Genomic DNA, 27,987 nt, shown 5'->3' with positions numbered 1-27,987 from the left:
CTCTCATGCCTCCTTGTCTCCATGTCTTCCTTCTTCTTCTTCTTCTCCTTCTTCTTCTTCTTCTCCTTCTCCTTCTCCCTTCTTTTTCCTCTTCTTCTTCCTCTCCTCCTTCCTTCTTCTTCCTTCCTTCTTCCTTCTTCTTCCTCTTCTTCTTCTTCTCCTCCTCCTCCTCCTCCTCCTTCTTCTCCTTCTTCTTCTCCTTCTCCCTTCCTCCTCCTCCTCCTTCTTCTCCTTCTCCTTCCTCCTTCCTCCTCCTCTTCTTCTTCTCCTTCTTCTCCTCCTTCTCCCTTCTCCTTCCTCTTCTTTTCCTCTTCCTCTTCTCCTTCTCCTTCTTCCTTCTTCTTCCTCTCCTTCTTCCTCTCCTTCCTCTTCTTCCTCTTCTTCTTCCTCTTCTCCTTCTCCTTCTCCTTCTCCTCCTTCTCCTTCTTCCTTCTTCTTCCTCTCCTTCTTCCTCTCCTTCTTCCTCTTCTTCCTCTTCTTCTTCCTCTTCTCCTTCTCCTCCTTCTCCTTCTTCTCCTCCTTCTTCTCCTCCTTCCTCCTCCTCTTCTTCTTCTTCCTCTTCTTCTTCTCTTCTTCCTCTTCCTCTTCCTCTTCCTCTTCCTCTTCCTCTTCCTCTTCCTCTTCCTCTTCCTCTTCCTCTTCCTCTTCCTCTTCCTCTTCCTCTTCCTCTTATTTGTGAATGAGTCTTGCCTTGAAAACACCCCTGGGTGCCCATAAGTTGGGGGCAACCTCATGACAAAAAAAAAGTGGAGCTGGGCAGGTCAGGTCATGTGATTTGCTTTCATGTTCTGTTCAGGCCGGAATGGGAAGCATGGAGGGGACGGGACCCTTTGCCTCAGTGGCCTGGAGTGGTTCTCAGCAGCCATGGCCTCTGCTGACTCGAGACTCCTGTCGTGTTCCTCACGTGGAGCTCTTCCTCATTTGCCTGTCATGAAGCTGTTCTCAGGCCGAGGGGAAATCCCGGCCTCTGCTCCGAGCATCATGCATTATTTATGAAGTCTGCTGGCTGCCGGAACAGCCGGGCCCCGTGCCGCTTTTGATTCTAGTCCTGGTTACTATGACATTGCTGAGTTTCTCATGGTTTGTTGTTTGTTCAGGACCTGAGCAGGGGTATTGCCTCTCTTGCACTGGGAAGGATTACGGGGTTATTGGCCCCCAAAAGTAAAACCCAGCAAGTTGTTGCTAATACTTGCATTGGAATTGCATAAGTACCATATATAATCATGTATAAGTCGAGTTTTTCAGCACATTTTTTGAGGGTCCATAACTTTGGACCCCCTGAACCAAACTTCGCCAAACCTGGGTGGTATCATCAGGAGGGTCTCCTAAAGGTACTCTGAAATGTTGGTACTGCTAACATAAACGGTTATTGTTGAGACCATATTGTTCTTGTCGACCCTCTTTTCCACTTACAGAGCTAGTTTACTGTTTTTCTTTGAAATAAATATTCAAAAACATTGAACCTACTGATGCCTCAATTAATGTAATTTTATTGGTATCTATTTTTATTTTTGAAATTTACCAGTAGCTGCTGCATTTCCCACCCTCGACTTATACGCGAGTCAATAAGTTTTTCCATTTTTTTGTGGTAAAATTAGGTGCCTCAACTTATATGCGGGTCGACTTATACACGAGTATATACGGTAGGTTATTTCCACCGATCCTTAACTGCAGTTCTTCTCTTTCTGTTTTTGAAAAGGGCCCCTTGAGGATAAACCCCAAGAAGTTCCACGAGGCCTTCATTCCGTCTCCAGTAAGTAAAGTCTAATTCCTTAATGGTTTCTGGTGGGGTAGCTGTATTCGTCTGTGACAGTAGAATAAAACCTGAGTCCAGTAGCCCCTTAAAAGACCAACCAAGTTTTCAAGGTTATAAGCATTTGTGAATTAACACTCTTCTTATCTGGATCGGTCAGAAGTGCTTTGATTGTGCGTTTTCATTGCAGGGGATTGGACCTGATGGCCCTTGGGGTCTTGTCCAACCAACTCTATGATTCTGTGATTCTAAATGCAAATAGAACCATCAGCCCTTATATTCCTGGTGGAACGTATGGGAACCCATCTACCTTCTGACCTGGATATAAGGATAAGAAAAAATTTAATGGGGCCTGATAAGAACCTGTAAAGAGCCAGGCTGTCCCACCGAATCAACCGGAGAAGGCCGGCCTTGGATTGGCTGCTTGTTGTATTTAGCCCCAGCCCTTTGTTACCATCCTGATATGGCGTATTTCTTGCACGTCGTTCCCCTCCCAGCCTTAGGTTCAGGCACCAGTACTATGGGTTTCAGCTGGCTGTTTTAGGATTTGATGTGCTGCTTGAGTTTTAACGGGGTTTTAACTGTATTTTAACGGTTGTTATTGGATTGAACTGATATTTTTCTGTAAACCGCCTAGAGCCCTTCGGGGATTAGGCGGATTATTAAATCTAATCAATCAATCAATCAATCAATCAATCAATCAATCAATCAATCAATCAATCAATCAATCAATCAATCAATCAATCAATCATAGACCTTAATTCCCCTTTGCATTGAACAGCGTGAACTTTGAGAGCCAGCGTGGTGTAATAGTTAAGAGCAGGTGGATTCTAATCTGGAGAACCGGGTTTGATTCCCCACTCCTCCAACTGAATGGAAGAGGCTTATCTGGTCAACCAGGTTTCTTTCCCCACCCCTCCACACGGAGCGTGCTGGGTGACCTTGGGTGACCTTCTTCTTCTTCTTCTTCTTCTTCTTCTTCTTCTTCTTCTTCTTCTTCTTCTTCTTCACGGCCCTCCAGATGTTACGCACTACAGTTCCCATCATCCCCTGCCATGCATGATGCTGGCGGGGGATGATGGGAACTGTAGTCCATAGCATCTGGAGGGCCGCGATTTTGACACCTATGGCCTACTGGAGCATGGCCACACAGCCCAGAAACCCCGCAACACTGCCGCGATTCCAGCCATGGAAGCCTTCGACAGTACATTTTAGCAATCGTTTGCGACTGGATTTCGCAAGTGGATTTCACACAGTAAAATCCAGCTGCGCTGTAAAATGCAGTACATTGACAACGGATTGAATGTGTGTTATGCAGCATATGTGAACGTGCCTCCCGCCCAGCGGTGGGATCCAAACATTTTAATAACAGGTTCCGATGGCGGTGGGATTCAAACAGTGGGGCCGCCGCACACACGCCCCTCCGGTCCCTATTGGGCAGGGAGGTTGCTTTAGTAACCCCTTCTCGGCACTCAGAAAAAATTAGCAACCGCTTCTAGAGAAGTGGTGAGCACTGGTTGGATCCCACCTCTGCTCCCGCTCCTGAGCTGTCCCCTTGGACCTGTTTGACAGTGAGCAATTACATCCCAAGATCCGTGCGCGCCATGCAAAGCCGTTTGGTCGAGTCCATCAAATCCTGCTCCTATATCCGTGGTGGCGAACCTTTGGCACTCCAGATGTTATGGACTACAATCCCCATCAGCCCCTGCCAATTGGCCGTGCTGGCAGGGACTGATAGGAATTGTAGCCCATAACATCTGGAGTGCCAAAGGTTCGCCACCACTGTCCTATATGGTCTCTGATCTGTGGAAACTTCATTGAAATGAGTGCCAGTTGTCCAGAAGGAGAAGTTTTGGTAGTCTGAGCACACAGCGTTCCAGAGGCGGTGCTCGGTTTGAGCCTGCCGAAGCCAGCTGAGCCCAGGTTGGGACCACCGGTTCGCTATAAACCAAGGGTTTATGATTACCGATTACAGATGGCTTACAGATTTTCCCCTGTCTTTAAGTTAAGCTCCCCAAAACAAATGCGCTTCTCTGCGGCCGGTCTGCTGCATGAGCTAATTTGTAAACCTGATCTCGAAATAATGCACATGCTGCTTTTTTAATGTACTCGGCTTTGAACGTCAGATTTGGTGCCGTTTATGGAACTGTTTATTGAACAGGATGGCGGGTAGCCTGTCTTTCTCCTTGACCTTTCATGCACGTCTTTGGGTCAGACGTACATTATCTTTGAATCAGATGCTCAATTGCTCACATGTTCCGCCCCCCCTCTTCAGAACTTACTGTGCCACACATCAGAGAAGCCTCAAGGCTTCCAGGAGTGGGCAAAGTGTAATCCCCCACTCCCTGTTCAGGCAAAGTGGATCAGAGTGGTATGAGTTTTGTTTCCTGTAGCTTTTCCGCTGCTCCCCACCTTCCCCTGCCAGAACAGTTCCGCTAGCACAGTTCCGCTAGCGTTTCCAGGGGTCAATTAGGGGCCCTTTTTGTTTTCAATTGAAGCACTTCCAGTCTATCCCAGGAGAGATAAATCGAAGGAATGGCCCTTTAATAAAAAAACAAGAAACAGGTGGCAAACAACTACCTAAAGCAGGGGTGTCAAACTTATGGCCCTCCAGATGTTCATGAACTACAATTCCCACCAGTCCCTCCCAACTTGAGCATTGGCTATAACTGGCAAGGTCTGATGGGAATCGTAGTTCGTGAACATCTGGAGGGCCATGAGTTTGACACCTGTGACCTAAAGCATTTTCCTCAGTGGGCAAGCAAAAGGGCTTATGGGCTTGGGGGAAGAAGAAGAAGAAGAGTTTGGATTTATATCCCCCCTTTCTCTCCTGCAGGAGACTCAAAGGGGCTGACAATCTCCTTGCCCTTCCCCCCTCACAACAAACACCCTATGAGGTAGGTGGGGCTGAGAGAGCTCCGAGAAGCTGTGACTAGCCCAAGGTCACCCAGCTGGCGTGTGTGGGAGTGTACAGGCTAATCTGAATCCCCCAGAGAAGCCTCCACAGCTCAGGCGGCAGAGCTGGGAATCAAACCCGGTTCCTCCAGATTAAATATACGAGCTCTTAACCTCCTATGCCACTGCTGCTCCTCATGTTTAAACGAGGAAACTTGGAAAGGCCCCGCTGCAAAGTGCACAGCTGCGCTAAAAGCCTTCCATGCACGAAGGGTCTCTGCTGCAGGCCAGAGGGGGAAGTACTCAGTGCCAGACAGAACCCGCGGGGCCTCTGATGATTTATTCCTAGCCCATCGTTTCAATGCTCCGAACAGCACCCAGCACTAAGGAAAGCATAGTGTTCGAGGTCACAAATGTTGCCACCTGATAGTGACAAGAACCAACAATTTCATCAGAACAACTGCAGGGGAATTGTGTCGTCAGGGGAGCGAAGAACGGAGACATGTTCCAGATTAATTTCCGCTGGAGTGGATCGGGTGTGACGCTTTATACTAAACACTGAGAATAAACAAACAACTTGCAGAGCCTGTAAAGGATCCTGCTCTCCCTGCCGGGCAGGAAAGTAAACTGGAACTAAATGGGCGACCAATTGGTTCACAGGAAGTGACAGGTTTCTATATCCTGCCTCCCTGAGAACGGGTTGGAAACCACCCATCAAGATGCCATCAAGGTGCCCTTCCAACGTCCAGTAGAAGGTTCCTTCATGGTAAGTAACCAATGGACCGTTTCATCAGAACAACTGCAGGGGAATTGTGTCGTCAGGGAACGAGAGACACGTTCAGGTTCGCACCAAGGTGTGGATCGGTGGCCGCACACACCAAACACTGAGAATAAACAAACAACTTGCAGAGCCTGTAAAGGATGCTGCTCTCCCTGTCAGGCAGGAAAGTAAACTGGATCTAAATGGGCGACCAATCGGTTCACAGGAAGTGACAACTTTCTATATCCTGCCTCCCTGAGAATGGGTTGGAAACCACCCATCAAGATGCCATCAAGATGCCCTTCCGACGTCCAGTAGAAGGTCCCTTCACGGTAAGTAACCAATGGACCGTTTCATCAGAACAACTGCAGGGGAATTGTGTTGTCCGTGAACGAGAGACACGTTCAGATTCGCGCCAGGTGGATCGGTGGCCGCGAAACGCTCCCCGCCATGATCCACAGCTGGATGCCGGCTCTCACACAGTTCCCTCCTCAGCACATCTGGGACCGCCAGAATGTAATTGCTTCTACTGTGCAGTTTTACCTTCTTCAGCGTGTCCTCGGGGACGTGGGGGGAGGAACAGCTCATCTGGCTGCTCAGAACCGTAGAAAGCTCCCCACCCTTGAACGCACGCTGCAATGTCAGCGGTCTCCAGCGAGGAACGGTCTCTCGGGTATATTTTAATCAAGAAGTTTCTACCTTTGCTGAAGCGTGCAGTGAGACTTCTTGAAAAACAGCAGCTGCGGCTATTTCACGGGGCCGGATTCCTCGCAACGGTGGCAGCCGCATGGAACCTCGGGAATACTTCCTGTCGGAATACATCCTCTGGGAGTCATCCCCAAACCTCACTGAAAGACACATCCCCAAACCTCACTGAAAGTTGCCGCTGCTGCACAGATTTCCGAGTCACGCAGGACAGTTTTCTATTTCCTTGCTGCTTACAGGTATCAACCCTGATGTCAGACAGCATTGTCGGATTTTGCGGAGCACCGAATTGGGGGCTCTAATCTGGAGAACCGGGATTGATTCCCCACTCCTCCACCTGAGTGGCGGAATGTTATCTGGTGAACCATGTTTGTGTCTCCACTCCTGCATTCCTGCTGGGTGACCTTGGTCTGGTCACAGTTCTCTCAGAACTCTCTCAGCCCCACCTGCCTCACCAGGTGTCTGTTGTGGGGAGAGGAAGGGAAAGGAGCTTGTAAGCCACCTCGAATCTCCTTACAGGAGAGAAAGGTGGGGTATAAATCCAAACTCTCCTTGTCTTCTGCACACGAGAAGAATACCGCCACTAGCCAACATGCTGTGTCGGAGAGAAACTCTCCAAAGAGCTCGGTCAAGTCCACACCAAGAACACCAGCCACAGATGCAGGCGAAACGTCAGGAGAAAATGCTGCTGGAATCACGGCCACACAACCCGGAAAACCCACAACACTCTAAACAAACGTAGTCACATCCTAAAGCACATTTCACAAGTTCGGCCCTGGGCTAGATTCTGAAAGAAGAAATGGCTCTCCTCAGGTTCCCTAAATCACAATGCCACGTAAATTGTTCAAAAGACAAACAGCCGGAGTTTAGGTATGGCTGACTGCTGTGGCAGGCTGCAGAGGGTGAAGTCTCTGTTTTTCTAACGCCAGCAAATTCAGCCTCTGCCTTAATTATCTGCTCGTTATTGCTGCTAACCTTTGCTGGCAATAAAACCGCTCTTTTTTTAACATCGGGGCAGAAGATTACACAACTCTTTCCCAGAAAGTGATTAGGTTCAGTTCTGCTGCTTAGTACCACTACGCTTACCCAACAGCTGAAATACGAGGCTCATTTCTAAGCACTAGGTTCTTCTGGACCATGTTCTAGAGCAGTGGTGGCGAACCTTTGGCACTCCAGATGTTATGGACTACAATTCCCCTCAGCCCCTACCAGCATGGCCAATGGGCCAAGCTGGCAGGGGCTGATGGGAATTGTAGTCCATAACATCTGGAGTGCCAAAGGTTATGGTAATAATAGCAGAGACCCACCTTGAAATGATGGATGAACCAGCCAACAGGGGCTGATGGGAATTGTAGTCCATAACATCTGGAGTGCCAAAGGTTATAGTAATAATAGCAGAGACCCACCTTGAAATGATGGATGGACCAGCCAACAGGGGCTGATGGGAATTGTAGTCCATAACATCTGGAGTGCCAAAGGTTATAGTAATAATAGCAGAGACCCACCTTGAAATGATGGATGGACCAGCCAACAGGGGCTGATGGGAATTGTAGTCCATAACATCTGGAGTGCCAAAGGTTATGGTAATAATAGCAGAGACCCACCTTGAAATGATGGATGAACCAGCCAACAGGGGCTGATGGGAATTGTAGTCCTTAACATCTGGAGTGCCAAAGGTTCGCCACCACTGTTCTAGAGGAAGAGGGAGAGGAGGAGGAGAAGTTTGGATTTATACCTCCCCCTTTCCCTCCTGCAAGGAGACTCAAAGGGGGTTACAATCTCCTTTCCTCCCCCCACAACAAACACCCTGCGAAGTGGCTGAGAGAGCTCAGAAGAGCTGTGACTAGCCCAAGGCCACCCAACTGGCGTGTGTTGGAAAGCACAAGCTAATCTGGTTCACCAGATAAGCCTCCACAGCTCCAGTGGCCCAGTGGGGAATCAAACCCAGTTCTCCAGATTAGAATGCACCTGCTCTTAACCACCACGCCACTGCTGCTCCAACTTGCCTTTAGGACAGGGCCCGATGAGATTCATTTTGGAAAGGGCTGTAATTCAGTGGGTAGAGCCTGCTGTCTAGGAGGTCCAAGTGAAAATGGTTTCAGGTAGCAAGTTCCACTTCAGACCTTGGAGAGATCCACAGCCACAGTTGGCTTAACTGTGCAAGATCATAAGAACATCAGAACATAAGAACGAGCCTGCTGGATCAGACCAGAGTCCATCTAGTCCAGCTCTCTGCTACTCGCAGTGGCCCACCAGGTGCCTTTGGGAGATCACGTGCAGGAGGGGAAAGCAATGGCCTGCTGCTGCTGCTGCTGCTGCTCCTGAGCACCTGGTCTGCTAAGGCATTTGCAACCTCAGATCAAAGAGGATCAAGATTGGTAGCCATAAATCGACTTCTCCTCCATCAATCTGTCCAAGCCCCTTTTAAAGCCATCCAGGTGAGTGGCCATCACCACCTCCTGTGGCAGCATATTCCAAACACCAATCACGCGTTGCGTGAAGAAGTGTTTCCTTTTATTAGTCCTAATTCTCCCTCCCCCCCAGCATTTTCAATGGATGCCCCCTGGTTCTAGTATTGTGAGAAAGAGAGAGAAATTTATCTCTGTCAACATTTTCTACCCCATGCGTCATTTTATAGACTTCAATCATATCCTCCCTCAGACGTCTCCTCTCCAAACTAAAGAGTCCCAAACGCTGCAGCCTCTCCTCATAAGGAAGGTGCTCCAGTCCCTCAATCATCCTCGTTGCCCTTCTCTGCACTTTTTCTATCTCTTCAATATCCTTTTTGAGATGTGAGAGGTCAACCAAGGATTTTTGAGATCAACCAAGGATCACACTTACAGATCGATACCAAAGTGGTAAACGCCAGAGCCAGGCTCTGCTGGTTACAGACTTGCCACAGCTAGAAGGAGAAACAGAGATCAGAGACCACCCGCTCAAAGGGGCAGTGTAACCTGCGAGGACAAGCCACAAATAACTTTAGCCTGAACAACATAATGGATATTCGATGAACGTTGACATTCCACGTGAATGCTGTCGATTCTAGATGAATGTCACAAACATCTGAAAGCAGAGATCGAGTTTAGCAGCACCCAAAAGACCAACAAGATTCCCAGGGTGCAGGCTTTTGAAACTCAAAGATCCTTTTGTTAGTTACAAGTAGGAATGGAGATCCCTGAACCCTTATTTCCCAGTCCGAAAGTGGGAGGGGTGTTGCAAAGAAAGAAGTCACAGACCAGGAAAGGGATTTGGGCGTCTTAGTTGATAGTTCCATGGGAATGTCAACTCAATGCATGGCAGCTGTGAAAAAGGCAAACTCTATGCTGGGGATCATTAGGAAAGGAATTAATAATAAAACTGCAAGGATTGTCATGCCCCTTATATAAAGCCGTGGTGCGACCGCACTTGGAGTACTGTGTCCAGTTCTGGTCGCTGCATCTCAAAAAGGATATCGAAGAGATAGAAAAAGTGCAGAGAAGGGCAACGAGGATGATTGAGGGACTGGAGCACCTTCCCTATGAGGAGAGGCTGCAGCGTTTGGGACTCTTTAGTTTGGAGAGGAGACGTCTGAGGGGGGATATGATTGAAGTCTATAAAATGATGCATGGGGTAGAAAATGTTGACAGAGAGAAATTTCTCTCTCTTTCTCACAATACTAGAACCAGGGGGCATCCATTGAAAATGCTGGGGGGAAGAATGAGGACTAATAAAAGGAAACACTTCTTCACGCAACGTGTGATTGGTGTTTGGAATATGCTGCCACAGGAGGTGGTGATGGCCACTAACCTGGATAGCTTTAAAAGGGGCTTGGACAGATTTATGGAGGAGAAGTCGATTTATGGCTACCAATCCTGATCCTCTTTGATCTGAGGTTGCAAATGCCTTAGCAGACCAGGTGCTCAGGAGCAGCAGCAGCCGCAGAAGGCCATTGCTTTCACCTCCTGCCTGTGAGCTCCCAAAGGCACCTGGTGGGCCACTGCCAGTAGCAGAGAGCTGGACTAGATGGACCCTGGTCTGATCCAGCTGGCTTGTTCTTATGTTCTTATGTTTCAAAGGTACAATGCAATACCCGTTTCACCTTCTAACTGGGATACAAGGGATCTCCATTCCACTTGTATCTGATGAAGGCAATTTTGACCCTCGAAAGCTTACACCCCAGAAATCTTGTTGGTATTGACTGGATTCAAACCTTGCTCTTCTTCTTTGGACTAACCTGGATACCCGTCTGAAACAAAGAGCAGGTATGAATTTCACCACTTTTCAGGCATGCGCCAGTGAATGGTGGCAAACATCTTCAGGTGACCTTGAACCGCTGCCAGTGCGTCTCAGCGTCTTCAGACAGTCACGTCCCTCTGGGATTGTCAAAATTCGCATTCGACTGTCATCTCAACCAAATTTCAGGCATTCCGAGATGCATGCGGGGGTGTGGTTAAGAAGACTTGTTTCCACACCTCAAAGATCCTTTATATAGACTCTCAGCGCAATCAAGAGAAGCCATTAAAAACATTTAACCAGCTTTGGGGGCAAATACTCAAGGTGGCCAGGGCATTGGCGATGGCGATTGGCAGTGCAATTGTATGCAGAGATACTTTGCTCTACGTCAGTTGAAACCAATTAGCTTTGGCTGGTGTCACTCTGCAGAGAAGTGCGCTGCAAACTACCTATAAGCAACAGGCAGACGGGTCATTCCTACAACCACAGTCTACGACAGGGTTCCCCAACTGTTGTGGGCACCTTTGGATATCTGACACAGCTTGGTGGATCCAACCACAAAATGGAGGCTGCTGGAGGTGGAGCCAGACACAAAATGGATGCTGCTGGAGGTGGAGCCAGACACAAAATGGATGCTGCTGGAGGTGGAGCCAGACACAAAATGGACGCTGCTGGAGGTGGAGCCAGACACAAAATGGACGCTGCTGGAGGTGGAGCCAGACACAGAATGGATGCTGCTGGAGGCGGAGCCAGACACAGAATGGATGCTGCTGGCGGTGGAGCCAGACACAAAATGGATGCTGCTGGAGGTGGAGCCAGACACAAAATGGATGCTGCTGGAGGTGGAGCCAGACACAAAATGGACGCTGCTGGAGGTGGAGCCAGACACAAAATGGACGCTGCTGGAGGTGGAGCCAGACACAGAATGGATGCTGCTGGAGGCGGAGCCAGACACAGAATGGATGCTGCTGGCGGTGGAGCCAGACACAAAATGGAGGCTGCTGGAGGTGGAGCCAGACACAAAATGGATGCTGCTGGAGGTGGAGCCAGACACAAAATGGATGCTGCTGGAGGTGGAGCCAGACACAAAATGGATGCTGCTGGAGGTGGAGCCAGACACAAAATGGATGCTGCTGGAGGTGGAGCCAGACACAAAATGGATGCTGCTGGAGGTGGAGCCATACCCTCAACCAGAGGAATTCCAAACGCAGTGAAGAAGAGGTATACCTTTTAAAACTACACTGGGAAATAGGTGTGAGAGGAGATAATGAAGCCAACAATGGTAGCTTCTGCCACCAACACAGCATTATTTGAATCTGCACAGCCTGTCAGTTCTCCAGTGGTCCATCAGAAGCAGGCAATAGCCCCACCTGCTCCACACACTTCCTGAAAACACTTGGTGGCCGCCAGGTGAGGTTTTACCAGGCGTCAAAGAGTCCGCAAGCAGCACGTTCGGGATCCCAGGTCTACGCCGTTCCAAATTGTACTGGATCCACTACCAGCTAGATCAGTGATGGCGAACCTTTTCGAGACCGAGTGCCCACATTGCAACCCAAAACCCGCTTATTTATCCCAAAGTGCCAACACGGCAATTTAACCTGAATACTGAGGTTTTAGTTTAGAAAAAACAGTTGGCTCCAAGGCGCACATTACTCGGGAGTAAGCTTGGTGAAGCAACCGTGCAACGCTTCGAATGGGTGAATCACGACCCTAGGAGGGTTTACTCAGAAGCAAGCCCCATTACCAGCAATCGAGCTTACTCCCAGGTAAAGGATCATGCCCAGGCTAGCCTAGATGTGTGTGGGGGGGTGGTTTTCCATCCCACCCCCACATGATGAACTCTGTGCATGCGTGCACGCAGAAAGGGCTCTGAGTGCCACCTCTGGCACCCGTGCCATAGGTTCGCCATCACCGAGCTACCCTGTTTCCCCGAATATAAGACATCCCCTAAAAATAAGACATAGTCAAGGTTTTGCTGAAGTGCGAAATATAAGGCATCCCCCGAAAGTAAGACGTAGCAAAGTTTTTGTTTGGAAGCATGCCCGACGAACAGAACACAGAAAAATAAGACATCCCCTGAAAATAAGACATGCCATCTTAGGGGCAAAATTAATATAAGACACTGTCTTATATTCGGGGAAACACGGTAGATCAAAGAGAAGAGAGAGCCTGCATCTGACGAGGACCAAAAAATATTGTGGTCTACCCCTGGGGAAAATAGTTTCTCTCTCCAGAGTTGCACTGGGCGAAAGAAACTGCGGTTGCACGACAATCCTGCATTTGTATTGTCGAAGGCTTTCACGGCCGGAATCACTTGGGTGCTGTGTGGTTTCCGGGCTGTAGATGTAGATCCTCTGAAGATGCCAGCCACAGATGCAGGCGAAACGTCAGGAGAGAATGCTGCTAGAACACGGCCATACAGCCCGGAAACCACTCAGCACCCAATCCTGCATTTATCGCCCGAATGCACGGCCACCTCGCAAGGGCCACAGGGCTGCGCCTGCAAATCCTATCTTGCCCGGAGGCTGGAAGCGTACGAATCGAGGCAAAAAGCCGCTGCCCTGGTGTGAAACCGAGGCCATCCCACAGCAGGACAGAGTTACCCCCGGCAGCCGCTCGACAGCTGTGCCTCCCATGACAAGATGCCGAAAAATTGCAAAGTTTCTTGGACTGGCCTAATTCAAGCTGGAAGTTGTCCTTTGGAAGAGCGCAGATTTCTCTCTTCCCTCTCCCCCCTCCCGCTATCCCACCACGTACTTAGAAAATGTTTGACATCATCCGAGAGAAGCGCCTTCCCGTTTCAATCATCGCCTCCCGCAGCACTCCGTAAGACGGGAGCCGTGCCAGAGGGCGATTACGGCCGGCCATTTCCTCTACCCCGTGATTTTATTTACTCTGTGCACAAAAAGCGGTCCCTTCCAGCTGCCGGCGGCCGCACCGAATGTTGCAAGGGTAGAGGAAGAAGAGGGAAATTCTCTGCACTTTCATCAGCTCTTCAGAGGCTGTTTCGTTGTATCAGTGAACGGGTTAGGCTGCAGACAACTGGGATTTCTCAGTTGGCTGCTTCTTCCCCCATAAACTCACTCTTCTTTCCCTAGAATACTTCCATGAGAACCGAAAGTTAGATTTAAGTCCAGTAGCACTGCAGGGACCAGTATGATTTTCGAGATATGGACTTTCTGGACGCAACACTCCCTTCGTCAGATACGAGTAGGAATGGAGATCCCTCAGCCCTTATATCCCAGTCTCAATATAGACATTAAGAACATAAGAACATAAGAACAAGCCAGCTGGATCAGACCAGAGTCCATCTAGTCCAGCTCTCTGCTACTCGCAGTGGCCCACCAGGTGCCTTTGGGAGCTCACCTGCAGGAGGTGAAAGCAATGGCCTTCTGCTGCTGCTGGTGCTCCTGAGCACCTGGTCTGTTAAGGCATTTGCAACCTCAGATCAAGGAGGATCAAGATTGGTAGCCATAGATCGACTTCTCCTCCATAAATCTGTCCAAGCCCCTTTTAAAGCTATCCAGGTGAGTGGCCATCCACCCCTCACTGGTGTGCAGCATATTCCAAACACCAATCCACGCGTTCATTGAGAAGAGGTGTTTCCTTTTGTCAGTCCCAATTCTCCCCTCCCAGCATTTTCACAATGTAGTGCCCCTGGTTCCAGCATTGTGAGAAAGAGAGGTACTTGGACTTTCAAAGACATTTTGACAAAGTATCTGTCAAAGACTCCTGGAAGTCAAACCCATTTGCAGTCATGGGATGAGAAGAAAGAGTTTGGTTATACCCCACCTCCTGTAAGGAGACTAAAGGGGCTTAAAGCTCCTTTCCTCTCCTCCTTTCCCACAACAGACACCTTGTGAGGCAAGGGTGGGGCTTTTTTTAGAGAGTTCTTGCAAGAACTGCTGACTGGCTCCTCAGGTCACCCAGCAGGAGTGTGGAGAAGCCACATTCCAGTCTCACCTGAATAAACCTCTGCCACTCAGGTGGAGGAGTGGGAATCAAACCTGGTTCTCAGATTAGAATCCCACCTGCTCTTAACCACTGCACCACTTATTAAACACTGGGGTTCCAAAAGAAATGATACTGGGGCCCGAGGAGTACTCATTTAATTTGTTCATGCATTGATTTGTGGATGAGATAATTAGTGGCAGTTTGAGTGGCCAAGATTGCAGACCAAAAAGGTGTTCACGGTATGGTAAGAACTGAGGGATGGTTGTGGCGCCATGGGAGGAATCTCCAAGGTGAGTTGCTGGGCAATGACAAAATGACTACGTAGGGACATGATGCATGGGAATACAATCATAGAGTTGGAAGACACTAGTGTCTCTAGGCACCTTACAATGGTTAAAAAAATCAATAAAACCACCACAAAAGCATCATGAATAAATATAACAATTAAAACTGCAATAAAAATCACATTACAATAACCATGGCCGGTCTGAGTTACATAGATTCATACCGAGCTGGGCCGGATGGGCTGACGTGGCCTTGTTTATTTGCCATCTTGATTTTAGTGGTTTAGTGTAATTGTTCCGGTGGATAGAGTTTTAAATTTCCTGTATTGTTTGGTAAATGGTTGCGTGTTAAAAGATATTCCTACCCTCGGCCTGGCACTGTCTGGGTAGGGTGTAATACCTGTAATGATAGATCGTCATCGTCGTCGAATCGATCGATCGATAGATAGAGATAGGTGTCGATTGATAGATGATAGATGATAGATGATAGATGATCGTCGTCGATGATCGATAGATATTCGATAGATAGATAGATGATAGATAATGCGATGCGTCGTCGAAGATGGTGTCGATGGATGTCGATAATGCGATAATGGAATGGAATGGTAGTGAATGCGTCGTCGTCGTCGTCGAAGATTAATGTCGATAATGGAAGTAATGTCGTCGATAAATGTCGTCGTGTCGTCGGAATCGTCGATGTCGATGTCGTCGTCGTCGTCGTCGTCGATCGTCGTCGATGTCGATGATGACGATGAAAGATGGTCTCGATGATTGATGTCGATGTCGATGATAAATGATGTCGTCGTCTCGATAGAAGATGAATTAATGGAATGATAGATAATGTGTCGTCGTCGATAATGGAATAGATAAATAAAATCGTCGATAATGGAATGTCGTCGTCGATAGATCGATGAAATGATAGATGATTAATGGAATGATAGATAATGGAATAGTAATGGAATAGATAAATCGAAGATGATTAATGCGATGTCGATAATAAATGATAATGATAAAATAAAATCCGATGTCGCGATAGATAATGGAATAAAATGTCGATAAATGACCGATAATGCGATAATAAAATAAAATAAATAAATAAATCGTCGATGGAATAGAATAGATAGATAAAATAGAATGGAATAGATAATGGAATGATAAAATAGATAAAATAGATAGAAATGAATTAATGAATGAATTAATAAATGTCGATAATGCGATAATGAATGTGATGATGTCGATAGATGATAAATGGAATAAATGATACGTGTCGATGATAGATATTCGACCGATAGATAGATAGATAGATAGAATAGATAGATAGATAGATAAATAGATAAAATCGTCGATAGATAAATATTAATAAAATCGTCGAAGAATGATTAATAGATGATTGGTCGATGATAAATGATAGATGATAAATGTCGTCGATAGATAATGGAATAGATAATGGAATAAAGTCGATGGAGGAGATGATAGATAATGCTCGACAAATAGATAGATAAGTCGATAAATAAATTAAAATAGATAGAAGATGATTAATGATAGTTAATCGATAATGGAATGATATTAATGTCGATAGATGATGAATCGTGGAATAGAAAAGATAGATAGATGAATTGATAAAATAAAATAGATAGAATGGAATAGATAAATAGATAGATAGATGGAATAAATAAATAAATCGTCGTCGTCGATAGATAGATAATGATAAAATGATGATAGATGATAAATGATAAAATGAATAGATAGTAGATGAAATAAAGATAAATAGATAGATAAATAGATAAATAGATAAATGGAATGGTAGATAGATAGATAAAATTGATTAATAGATAGATAATTAATAAAATGGAATAAATAAAATAAATGGAATAAAATAAAATAAAGGTGATAGATGATTAGTGAATGATAGATGATAGGTCGTGATAATGGAATAGATAGATAATGGAATAAATAATGGAATAGATAATGGATAGATGATGGATAGATAGATAGATAGATAGATAAATGGAATAGATCGTCGACCAGATAGATAGATAGATGATGATAGATGATAGATGATGATAGATATTGGTCGTCTCGATAGATAGATAGATAGATAGATAGATAGATAGATAGATGATAGATAGATAGATAGATAGATAGATAAAATAGATTAGAAGATGGATTGATGAATGATTGATAGATGATAGATGATAGATGATAGATGATGATGATAGGTCGGTGGAATGATAGATGATGTCGTTGAATAGATAGATGTCGTCGTATCGTCGATAGATAGATCGTCGATAGATAGATAGAAGATGGTGTCGATGATTGATGGAATGTCGATGATAGATGATGTCGTGTGGAATAGTAAATGATGGTCGTCGGATGGAATCGATGGTCGTGAAAGATAGATAAATGGAATGGCGATAGATAAATGATAGATGGAATCCGGTCGATAGATATCGTATTGATGGAATAAATAAAATAAAATAAAATCGTCGTCGTCGATAGATAGATAGATAAAATCGATGAATAAATAAAATAGATAAATAGATAGATAAGATGATGATAGATGATAGATAATGGAATGATGATGATAGATAGATAGATGATAGAATGATAATGGAATAAAATAAATGATAGATGATAGATAAAATAAATAGATAGATAGGCCGACCAGAATAGATAGATAGATAAATAAATAAATAGATAAAATAGATAGATAAATCGATAAAATAAAATAAATAGATAATGGAATATTAATAAATGATCGTCGAATGATTAATGGAATGGTGTCGATAATGGAATGTCGTCGTGATAATGGAATGGAATAGATAAAAAGATAGATGATAGATAGATAGATAGATAGATAGATAGATAGATAGATAGATAGATAGATAGATAGATAGATAGATAGAGAGAGAGAGAGAGATGATTGATAGATGATTGATAGATGATAGATGATAGATGATGATGATAGATAGATAGATGATAGATAGATGATAGATAGAAGATAGATAGATGATAGATAGATAGATAGATAGATAGATAGATAGATAGATAGATAGATAGAGAGAGAGAGAGAGAGAGAGAGAGAGAGAGAGAGAGAGATGATTGATAGATGATTGATAGATGATAGATGATAGATGATGATGATAGATAGATAGATGATAGATAGATGATAGATAGAAGATAGATAGATGATAGATGATAGATAGATGATAGATAGATAGATAGATAGATAGATAGATGATAGATGATGATAGATGATGATAGATAGATAGATAGATAGATAGATAGATAGATAGATAGATAGATAGATAGATAGATAGATAGATAGATAGATAGATAGATAGATAGATCAGTGGTGGCGAACCTTTGGCACTCCAGATGTTATGGACTACAATTCCCACCAGCCCCTGCCAGCATGGCCAATTGGCCATGCTGGCAGAAGCTGATGTAATCCTAACAGCCTCTGAATTATGAGACCGCCCTACTAATGAATAAATGATAGATAGATAGATGATAGATAGAAGATAGATAGATAGATAGATAGATAGATAGATAGATAGATAGATAGATAGATAGATAGATAGATAGATAGATAGATAGATAGATAGATAGATAGATAGATAGATAGATAGATAGATAGATAGATAGATAGATAAACAGAAACTATTGTTTCACTCTGCACAGCCAATCAAAATCCTGCTGGGCATAAACCAAACAGGCTTCTACCTGCTTTCTAAAAACGCTCATGAGTGTCAGGAGAGATGTCGGTAGGCGCCATTGCTCCCGTGGTCTTCCTCTTGGAGACCGCTACCTTACAGGCTGCTGAGTAGCTGCTTGTTAGCTGTGATGGTCAACTGTTTGTTTATGTGTCTTGGTTTGCTCTGGCTGCTGCCTCTCTCTCTTTTTCTTTTGGTATGGCTGAAATGGAAATTTAACAGAAGAAAGTGCCGGAAAGATCCCCTGTTGCTCTGTGAAATGGATGAGGACAGGATCCAATTTTCTTTTTTACGGGATCCCATTCTGCCGATTCCTTTTGTTTTCAGTATCTGTCCAGCCTGCCCCGTTCCCATGGCGGGCCCGATGTGCTGTCCCTTTGGCTGAAGGATCCATTTGCTCTCTCTGGGGGGCAAGCCTTATGGGGCACATCTCTCAGGGGGATGAACCCTCCAGTGGCTTTTAGCTAGCTAAATGGTGCCTCCATGTATAGAAGCAGTACAGAACTGGGTTTGATTCCCCACTCCTCCACCTGAGTGGGCCGGAGAGCTTATCCTGAGTGAACCAGATGTGTTCTGCACCTCCCCACATTCCTGCTGGGTGACCTTGGGCTGGTCACAGTTCTCTCAGAACTCTCTCAGCCCCACCTGCCTCACAAGGTGTCTGTTTTGGGGAGAGGAAGGAGCTTGTAGGCCACCTTGAGTCTCCTTACAGGAGAGAAAGGAGAGATATAAATCCAAACTCCTCCTCCTCCTCCTCCTCCTCCTCCTCCTCTTACTACTACTACTACTACTACTACTACTACTACTACTACTACCGGGGGTTAACACTGGACATCATCTACTTATTTTGATTATAGAAGATTATTGCTGCTAATGTCTTAATGTTTTAATCTATGTATTGTTTTAATTGAAAGCATATGTTGTATTGTGTTCGATTGTTTTGTGAACCGCCCTGAGCCCTTCGGGGTTAGGGCGGTCTATTAAATTGAATAAATAAATTGAATAAATAACAACAACAACAACAACAACAACACGTCACACAGTCCTAAATGCTTGGGAAGTGTCCGACGTGTGATGTAATACAAAATCCAGCATATTGATCTTGTTTGCTGTGTATAACTGTTTTTGTATCAATAAAATAACAACAACAACAACAACAACAACAACAACAACAACAACAACAACAACAACACAACATCCTGGAGAGATCTTTAGCTCTGCCTCCTCAGTCAGCCACTAGGTGCCTTCCAGTATGTCAAAGGGAAGGATATTTCTGTTTCAATTGTTTTTCCTGTTTCACAGACCCCCTCCCCCCTCCAACCTCTCTGAGGCTGGAGGAGGCAGTGTTTCCTCCATCCTCCCCCCCCCGCCCCCCCATACTGGCTTCTGAAAAGGGCTTTCATGGCAGCCGTCGTTGCTGTGCTAGAGCTGAGCCCCAAGATGCCTTCTCAGGCGAGGCTGTCCGTGTTCCAAGAGCATCCTCCTCTGCTCAAGGGCCGTGTCTGTTTTTCTGTCTTCCTTTCCAGGACGGCATCCGGGACGTCTTCATCGACGGGGTCGTGGCTCGCAACAGAGCTCTGAATGGGGACATTGTGGTGGTGAAGCTGCTTCCGAAGGACCAGTGGAAGGTCAGCGCTTTGATCTTTTCCTGGTTGTTGACGGGGGAGGGGAGGGGGGGTGGCTAACCAGCCCTGAGCTGAAAGGAGCATCTTCTAACATTTCCTATCAAAGATCTTAATGAATGAAAAAAAAAAGCCTTTTGGGGTGTTGTGGGGTTTCCGGGCTGTATGGCCGTGTTCTAGCAGCATTCTCTCCTGACGTTTCGCCTGCATCTGTGGCTGGCATCTTCAGAGGATCAGAGGATGGTAGGAATGGAAAGCAAGTGGAGTATATACAGGACAACTATAACACAGTATACCACAGGACAACTATAGACTATAGCAATCAAAGGGAACAAAGACCAGGATACTTCTATTCAGATCCATTCACCTATTGACCTTGCTAGCTTCATTGTTACTCCCAGGCTACAGACTTCTCTGTGACTCACATGCCAGGCTACTCTATTCAGATGGCCCCACTTTTTGACCTCACAGTATATATACTCCACTTGCTTTCCATTCCTACTATCAGATCCTCTGAAGATGCCAGCCACAGATGCAGGCGAAACATCCGGAGAGGATGCTGCTAGAACAAGGCCATACAGCCCGGAAACCACACAGCACCCCAGTGATTCCAGCCGTGAAAGCCTTTGACAAAAACCCTTTTGTTGCATTACACAGGAAGATCCTTGTGAAAAGTCTGGTAGGTGGGCCTGCTGTCCGTACTGGAGGTAGGTGAGGAAACTGGTGTTTCAGAACAGATCCAAGCAGGACTCACAAGGATCAGTGGAGCAGCTCAGCTGTTGCTCAGGCTGAGAACTCCGGCCAGAAGCAGTTGTTATATAACAGTGGTGGCGAACCTATGGCACGGGTGCCAGAGGTGGCACTCAGAGCCATCTCTGTGGGCACGAACAAACAGAGTTGCCCCTCCCACACACACACCTAGGTTGGCAAGGGCTGTTGGGCTCAATTATTAGCATTAAACCTAAGACCTGGTTTTGGGGAAGCAGTGTAGGTAACCCTGTTAGGAAGTGCTGGAAATTAAAGCCCCGCACTGAGGATTTTTTCATCACGCGAAGAACTGAAGTGCGATCCTTTTCCTGGGAGTAAGCTTGGTTGCTGGCAATGGGGCTTGCTTCTGAGTAAACCCTCCTAGGGTTGTGATTCACCCATTGGAAGAGTTGCACAGTTGCTTCAAAGCAAAGCCACCGACTACCACCAAGCTTACTCCCGAGTAATGCACGCCTCGGAGCCAACAATTTTTTCTAAGCTAAAACCTCAGTATTCAGGTTAAATTGCCGTGTTGGCACTCTGCGATAAATAAGTGGATTTTGGGTTGCAATTTGGGCACTCGGTCTCAAAAAGGTTCGCCATCACTGTTATATAAGAAGAAGAAGAGTTAGATTTATGTCCCCCCTTTCTCTCCCGCGAGGACACTCAAAGGGGCTTACAAACTCCTTTCCGTTCCCCCCTCCCAACCTCTCCCAGGGCTGGGCTATTGTTACCCAGATGTCAATGGTCAAAGCTGTAGGAAAGACTTAGCTGCTATGCATATTGATTGGGAGCGGGAAAGCATATTCAGGGGAAGCCCCTCTCTTGGCATCGGAATTGATAGATGGAATACACACCACTCCCCATAGCAGAGGAGATCAAAACAGAGACCTTTACAACATTCACTACTGAGGTGTTGTGGGTTTTCTGGGTTGTATGGCTGTGTTCCAGCAGCATTTTCTCCTGATGTTTCACTTGCATCTGTGGCTGGCATCTGGTTGAGGCTAGCCAGACATCTATGGACATCTTTATTATTCTTGAATAAGGGAAGCAGCGTGCGTTGTCACATGTACAAAATAAGAACCTAAGAACGAGCCTGCTGGATCAGACCAGAGTCCATCTAGTCCAGCACTCTGCTACTCGCAGTGGCCCACCAGGTGCCTTTGGGAGCTCACAGGCAGGATGTGAAAGCAATGGCCTTCTGCTGCTGCTCCTGCTCCTGAGCACCTGGTCTGCTAAGGCATTTGCAACCTTAGATCAAGGAGGCTCAAGATTGGTAGCCATAGATCGACTTCTCCTCCATAAATCTGTTCAAGCCCCTTTTAATGCTATCCAGGTTGGTGGCCATCACCCCCTCCTGTGGCAGCATATTCCAAACACCAATCACACTGTGCGTGAAGAAGTGTTTCCTTTTATTAGTCCTAATTCTTCCCCCCAGCATTTTCAATGGATGCCCCCTGGTTCTGGTATTGTGAGAAAGAGAGAAAAATTTCTCTCTGTCGACATTTTCTACCCCATGGATGTCCTATAGAAATCCAACCCACGTATCTCTCTTTCTGTCCTTTTTTGAGCATCTTTGTGTCTTGAATTAATCATCTGCCACAACTAAACCCAAACGCCAGAACTGCGTCGGCGCATGTTGCATTTGGAACCAATAAATGCAGCTGCAGAGAGAAGGAATCCTGGGGAAGGCATTATTATTAAAGAACTTAATGAAAGGGTTGCTACTTTTTACAGGCTGGAGAAACAGCAGCAGGTTTGGGGCACTGCCAGGGAATAGGAACCCTTGTTTCGTATCCCAGGCTAGTAAAAGCAGTGCCGTTGAATTCGGCTGTCATCCGTTACAATAAATATCGGGCTTTCCGTGTGGTGACTGGGGAGGACCTGGAATCTTCAAAAGTTTGGACGAGTAGACCCGAAAGTGGCAAGGGTTCACGAATAGAAGCTTTGAGGAATGACCCCCCCCCCCGGAAATATGAATGCAAAGACCCCGTATCTTACAGTGGCAGCTATATAAAACTTCTAAAAAGAGCTGAGCAGAGGAAGCCCCGATGTAGAATACATATTTATTTATTTATTTTCACTTAAAACGTTTATTAGCCCCCTTAGTCTTCCTTGTAGAGTTCAAGGTGGCTTGCTACATAGATCAAAATATATAAAATAAAGTACATAGAAACCAGATTTAATGTCACAACTCCATACTGCTAGTAAACCTAACTAAATGCAATTTGTTTTCAATGGCCTGTTTTCACTTTCTCTCTTTCTTTCTTTCTTTCTTTCTTTCTTTCTTTCTTTCTTTCTTTCTTTCTTTCTTTCTTTCTTTCTTTCTTTCTTTCTTTCTTTCTTTCTTTCTTTCTTTCTTTCTTTCTTTCTTTCTTTCTTTCTTTCTTTCTTTCTTTCTTTCTTTCTTTCTTTCTTTCTTTCTGTGGAAGAGCGGGGAATCAAAGTTCCCCAGATTAGAGTCCACCTACTCTTAACCATTACACCACACTGGCTCTGTGACCTAAAACTGGTTTCCAATTCTTTTGGGACAGTGACTCAAAATTTATTTGGTATACAGTGACTCATTTCAAATATGTTAACAAACAAAAACTCACATCATGTGTGAGTCAAGCAATCAGGAGAACCAGCGTGGTGTAATGATGAAGAGCAAGTGCAGTCTAACCTGGAGAACCGGGTTTGTTTTCCCACTCCTCCACATGAAGCCTGCTGGATGACCTTGGGCCAGTCCCAGTTCTCTCAGAACTCTCTCAGCCCCACCTGCCTCACAAGGTGTCTGTTGTGGGGAGAGGAAGGGAAAGGAGTTTGTCAGCCACTTTGGGATTCCTTGCAGGAGAGAAAGGCGGGATATAAATCCAGACTCTTCTTCAGGTGGCAAAAGTCCGGGATCCATTTGTGACCCATTTTTAAGTCAGGACCCACAGGCTGGGAAATGCTGACCTAAAACATCTTTTCAACCCTCCCTCCATTCTGTAGCCTCTGCCCTAACGAAGAGTTCTGGGGAACTAGAAAACTCACGCACTATTATTGTTGGGTTGGTCCTGATACAAGGTTGCTACACAGATGGCATTCTTTGCTTTCCAGATGTTAGTTTTTGGACTGGCGCAGCTCTCTGTTGAAGCAGCGGTTACTCGGGAGTAGGCCACTTTGTAGAAAGCAACGCAGAAACAACTGACAGACATACAGTCAACGGTGCAGAAGTTCTATTTATTGCTACAACTGCTAAAGCGCTTCGCCAAACCACAGGTGTTTGCAGGTGCACTCCTCTGCGTTCCCTGTGCCAACTATACACAAAATGGGTACCAATCAGGTGCACAGGTCTTATCAGTTATATACACACAGTGTGCACACTGCCTTTTTGACAGGTTCTGACACTCCTGAGACAACATGTAATGTGAAACAAGTCTCACGCTTGAATGGCATCTAAGAAAATGCAAGTCGATTTTATTTATTTGGGTGCGCAATGTTAATGGTTCCGGGCTGTGTGGCCGTGTTCTAGCAGCATTCTCTCCTGACGTTTCGCCTGCATCTGTGGCCGGCATCTTCAGAGGATCTGATGTTGGGAAAGCAAGTGGAGTATATATGCCTGTTGGAGTGTCCAGGGTGGGTGAAGAAACATTGTCTGTAAGTAACAAAGAAGACAGCCAGGTCAATAGGTGAGGGCATCTGAATAGAAGTATGAGTAACAATGAAGTCTATAGCATGGGAGTAACAATGAAGATAGCAAGGTCAATAGGTGGGAGCAGTGGTGGGATCCAAAAATTTTAGTAACAGGTTCCCATAGTGGTGGGATTCAAACTGTGGTGTAGCGCCAATGGGGCTGGGCGGGGCACGACGGGGGCATGGTCGGGCATTTCGATGAGGGCTGCGGCAAAGGACACAGCAGCTCATGGATCACAGTCCTTGGGCGGAAGCGAATGCATGCGAGGCGAAGGCATGCCCTTGCATACGCCGGTGCACCTCCTGCTAGACTGCTTCAAGTTCTGCGCGCTACTGCTGAGAGGAGGGGCGTAACTAAGGCAAAAATCACGTGGCAAAATCACCAATTAGTGACCCCTTCTTGGCACACACAAATAATGAGTAACCTACTCTCAGGAACCTGTGAGAACCTGCTGGATCCCACCTCTGGGTGGGAGCATCTGAGTAGAAGTATCCTGGCCTTTGTTTCTTTTGTCTATAGTTATCCTATGTTTGCGTGGAGCTGATTAGTCATTTATTTAATTATTTATTTCATTTTACATTATTTCTATCTCGTCTTTCTCCCTGGCGAGGATACAACATGGCATATGCGGTGCTCCGCTTCCGTTTTATCCTCACAACAACCCTGCGAGGTGCCTAAAGCTGGTGGAGAGTGTCATCAAGCCAGCCCACGTGTGGCAGTCCTGTAGGGTTTTCAAGGGAAGAGGCATTACGAGGTGGTTTGCCGTTGCCTGACAGTGCAGTATCCCATCCAAGTACTGAACGGGACCGACCCTGCTTAGCTTTCAGGAGCTGACGAGCTTTGGCCAGTTTGGGCCATCCTCATTAAGAAAAATAAAAGAACCCGCCATGTTCCCGGCCTTTTGTATTTGAGAAAGAGGGGCTTCCTCTGACCTTGTGGCGCTTGTCCTTGTACACACCCCCACACCCAAATGGCACGCTGGCACGGGGAGCGGTGGAGCGGAAATTCATTGTGCATTTCTGAAGGCTGCAAGAAGAATGGCGGGTGTCTCTCTCTCGCAGCCAAGAGGAGTGCTCTCCCGTTGGGTCAAGGGCGTTTCTCATGTTCGGAGCCTTGGCTAGTTTGCTTCATGCAGGAAAGAAGAAGAAGAAGAGTTTGGATTTATATCCCCCCTTTCTTTCCTGCAGGAGACTCAAAGGGGCTTACAATCTCCTTGCCCTTCCCCCCTCACAACAAACACCCTGTGAGGTAGGTGGGGCTGAGAGAGCTCCGAGAAGCTGTGACTAGCCCAAGGTCACCCAGCTGGCGTGTGTGGGAGTGCACAGGCTAATCTGAATTCCCCAGATAAGCCTCCACAGCTCAGGCGGCAGAGCTGGGAATCAAACCCGTTCCTCCAGATTAGATACACGAGCTCTTAACCTCCTACGCCACTGCTGCGGCGTAGGAGGTCCAGAGGTGGGATCAGAGCAGAGGTCCAGAGGTGGGATCCAACCAGTTCTCACGACTTCTCGAGAAGTGGTTACTGATTTTTTCTGAGTGCCGAGAAGGGGCTGCTAAAGCAACCTCCCTGCCCAATAGGGACCGGAGGCGCGTTTGTGCGCCGCCGCCACTGTTTGGATCCCACCACCATCGGAACCTGTTATTAAAGTTTTTGGATCCCACCACTGCAGAGGTCCTTCATTGCAAAATCTTGCCTGGCCTTGGCAGAACCCACTTCTCACGTTGCACAGCCGGTCACTCTGGGAGGGGATCTGACCGGATCAAGAGGATAGCTGATGTCATAGATAACCAGACCCATGTGCAAGGAAGCGCTCCGCCCAAGTTTCGTTGGCGTTGGAGTGAGACGGCTTTTGTGTTCTGGTCGGCGAGAGAGAGGCTGTGTCAGGCGGTGGGGGGAAGGACCATCAAGTCGCAGCCAGCGTGAGGCCTCTGAATGTCTGTTGCTTTGAAAAATCCCTCAATGGGGTCACTGTAAGTCAAGAGCCAGCATGGGGTAGTGGTTAAGAGCAGGTGCACTCTAATCTGGAGAACTGGGTTTGATTCTCTGCTCTGCCACTTGAACTGTAGAGGCTTAGCTGGCAAAGCAGATTAGCTTGTGCACTCCGACACATGCCAGCTGGGTGACCTTGGACTAGTCACAGTTCTTTGGAACTCTCTCAGCCCCCCCGCCCCCCACCGCACAGGGTGTTTGTTGGGGGGGGGGGGGAAGGGAAAGGAGATTGTAAGCCCCCTTGAGTTTACTTACAGGAGAGAAAGGGGGGATATAAATTCTACTCTTCCTCCTCCTCCTCCTCCTTGAATCTGTAACTGGAACAGAGTTTCTTACCTCTGTCTTCTTGCACTGCCCCAGAGAGCAGCAGCCAGGACTTGTGAATCTGAACCCGAGACCAAAAAGCATCATTAAAAATGCACCTGTTTGTCAGGGGGATTGTATCTAGTTGATTGAGATGCATTCCTAGCTCAATGTAATCGCTGCAAGATATACGTAACCAGCCTGCTATATGTTACCAGTGCGGTTCTGGGACATTCTTTCATTGATCTTTGCTTTATGGCTTCACATGCCGAGTAGATAACTAGGCTCACCCCTGACACTTTTGGTTTCATGGGAAATGGGATGTTTTCGTTATCCTGTGGGGGCAGGAGGCCAGGTGGCTCTCTATCTGTCGCCGACCTTGGGGCACCTCGGCTCCAAACTAACTATTTCTCACATTTCTTGGGAAAATATGAGGGGGAACTAACATCGGAATAAATGGGGTAGCAACAGCCAGGTTCGCCAGAACTGGGTTTGTCCAGCTGGGTGCTTTGATGCCTATCAATAAACGCTGCTGATCTACAATGCAGAGTCCGTTTATTGCTTCAGGCTTCGAGACCTGACTCTATTCCGAGTTCTTCCTGGTTCCTCCTTCCAGCAAATTCCACATGCTGTTGATAGTTTTCGGGATTCATGTGATTTGCCTAACATCTGTTATCTGTTTTGTGATCAGGGCTTGTTTAAAAAAAACACACAGAGAGAATAGAGCTGTGACGTAATAGTTTACAGTGTGAAAGTATTAACATTCTCTGTACCAAGGAGCTTAAATTCTGGTTTTCTGGGAAATGCCTGAAAGAAGAGGGAAGGGAGAAAGCGGACAGCCAGGGGACCAAATGCCAAAAAAATGTACCTGGACTTTATGTGGTTGGGGGTAGGTGATGAGTCAGAGGATCTCTTGATAAGGCGGAGAAAGAATTCAAAGAAGAAGAAGAGTTTGGATTTATATCCCCCCTTTCTCTCCTGCAGGAGACTCAAAGGGGTTGACAATCTCCTTGCCCTTCCCCCCTCACAACAAACACCTTGTGAGGTGGGTGGGGCTGAGAGAGCTCAGAAGAACTGTGACTAGCCCCAGGTCACCCAGCTGGCGTGTGTGAGAGTGCACAGGCTAATCTGAATTCCCCAGATAAGCCTCCACAGCTCAGGCGGCAGAGCTGGGAATCAAACCCGGTTCCTCCAGATTAGATACACGAGCTCTTAACCTCCTACGTCACTGCTGTACTTATCTGAAGGCAGATAAGTACAGGGTGGGAATCCTGCATACAAGGGGCGATGGCGTAGACTAGATCAGGGCTCCCCAAAGTTGTTCAGCTTGTGGACACCTTTGGTATTCTGTCAATGAGCAGTGGGCATAGGGTGGTCCTTGGCCT

The 27,987-nt window shown here is 46.5% G+C and overlaps 1 protein-coding gene across 1 annotated transcript in view; it reads left to right on the top strand.

Moving 5' to 3' along the window:
* LOC125438540 (DIS3-like exonuclease 2) overlaps positions 1 to 27,987 on the top strand; it is a 77,047-nt gene that overhangs the window by 7,724 nt on the left and 41,336 nt on the right. Inside the window, exons 3-4 of the mRNA XM_048506971.1 lie at positions 1,700 to 1,753; positions 19,806 to 19,907. Of these exons, the coding sequence (XP_048362928.1) occupies positions 1,700 to 1,753; positions 19,806 to 19,907 (156 nt within the window). The remainder of the gene's footprint in view (positions 1 to 1,699; positions 1,754 to 19,805; positions 19,908 to 27,987) is intronic.

This window comes from Sphaerodactylus townsendi, linkage group LG08 (genome assembly GCF_021028975.2).
Source record: "Sphaerodactylus townsendi isolate TG3544 linkage group LG08, MPM_Stown_v2.3, whole genome shotgun sequence".
Classification (NCBI taxonomy): Eukaryota; Metazoa; Chordata; class Lepidosauria; order Squamata; family Sphaerodactylidae; genus Sphaerodactylus; species Sphaerodactylus townsendi.
This window is presented reverse-complemented; position numbering and strand designations above follow the sequence as displayed.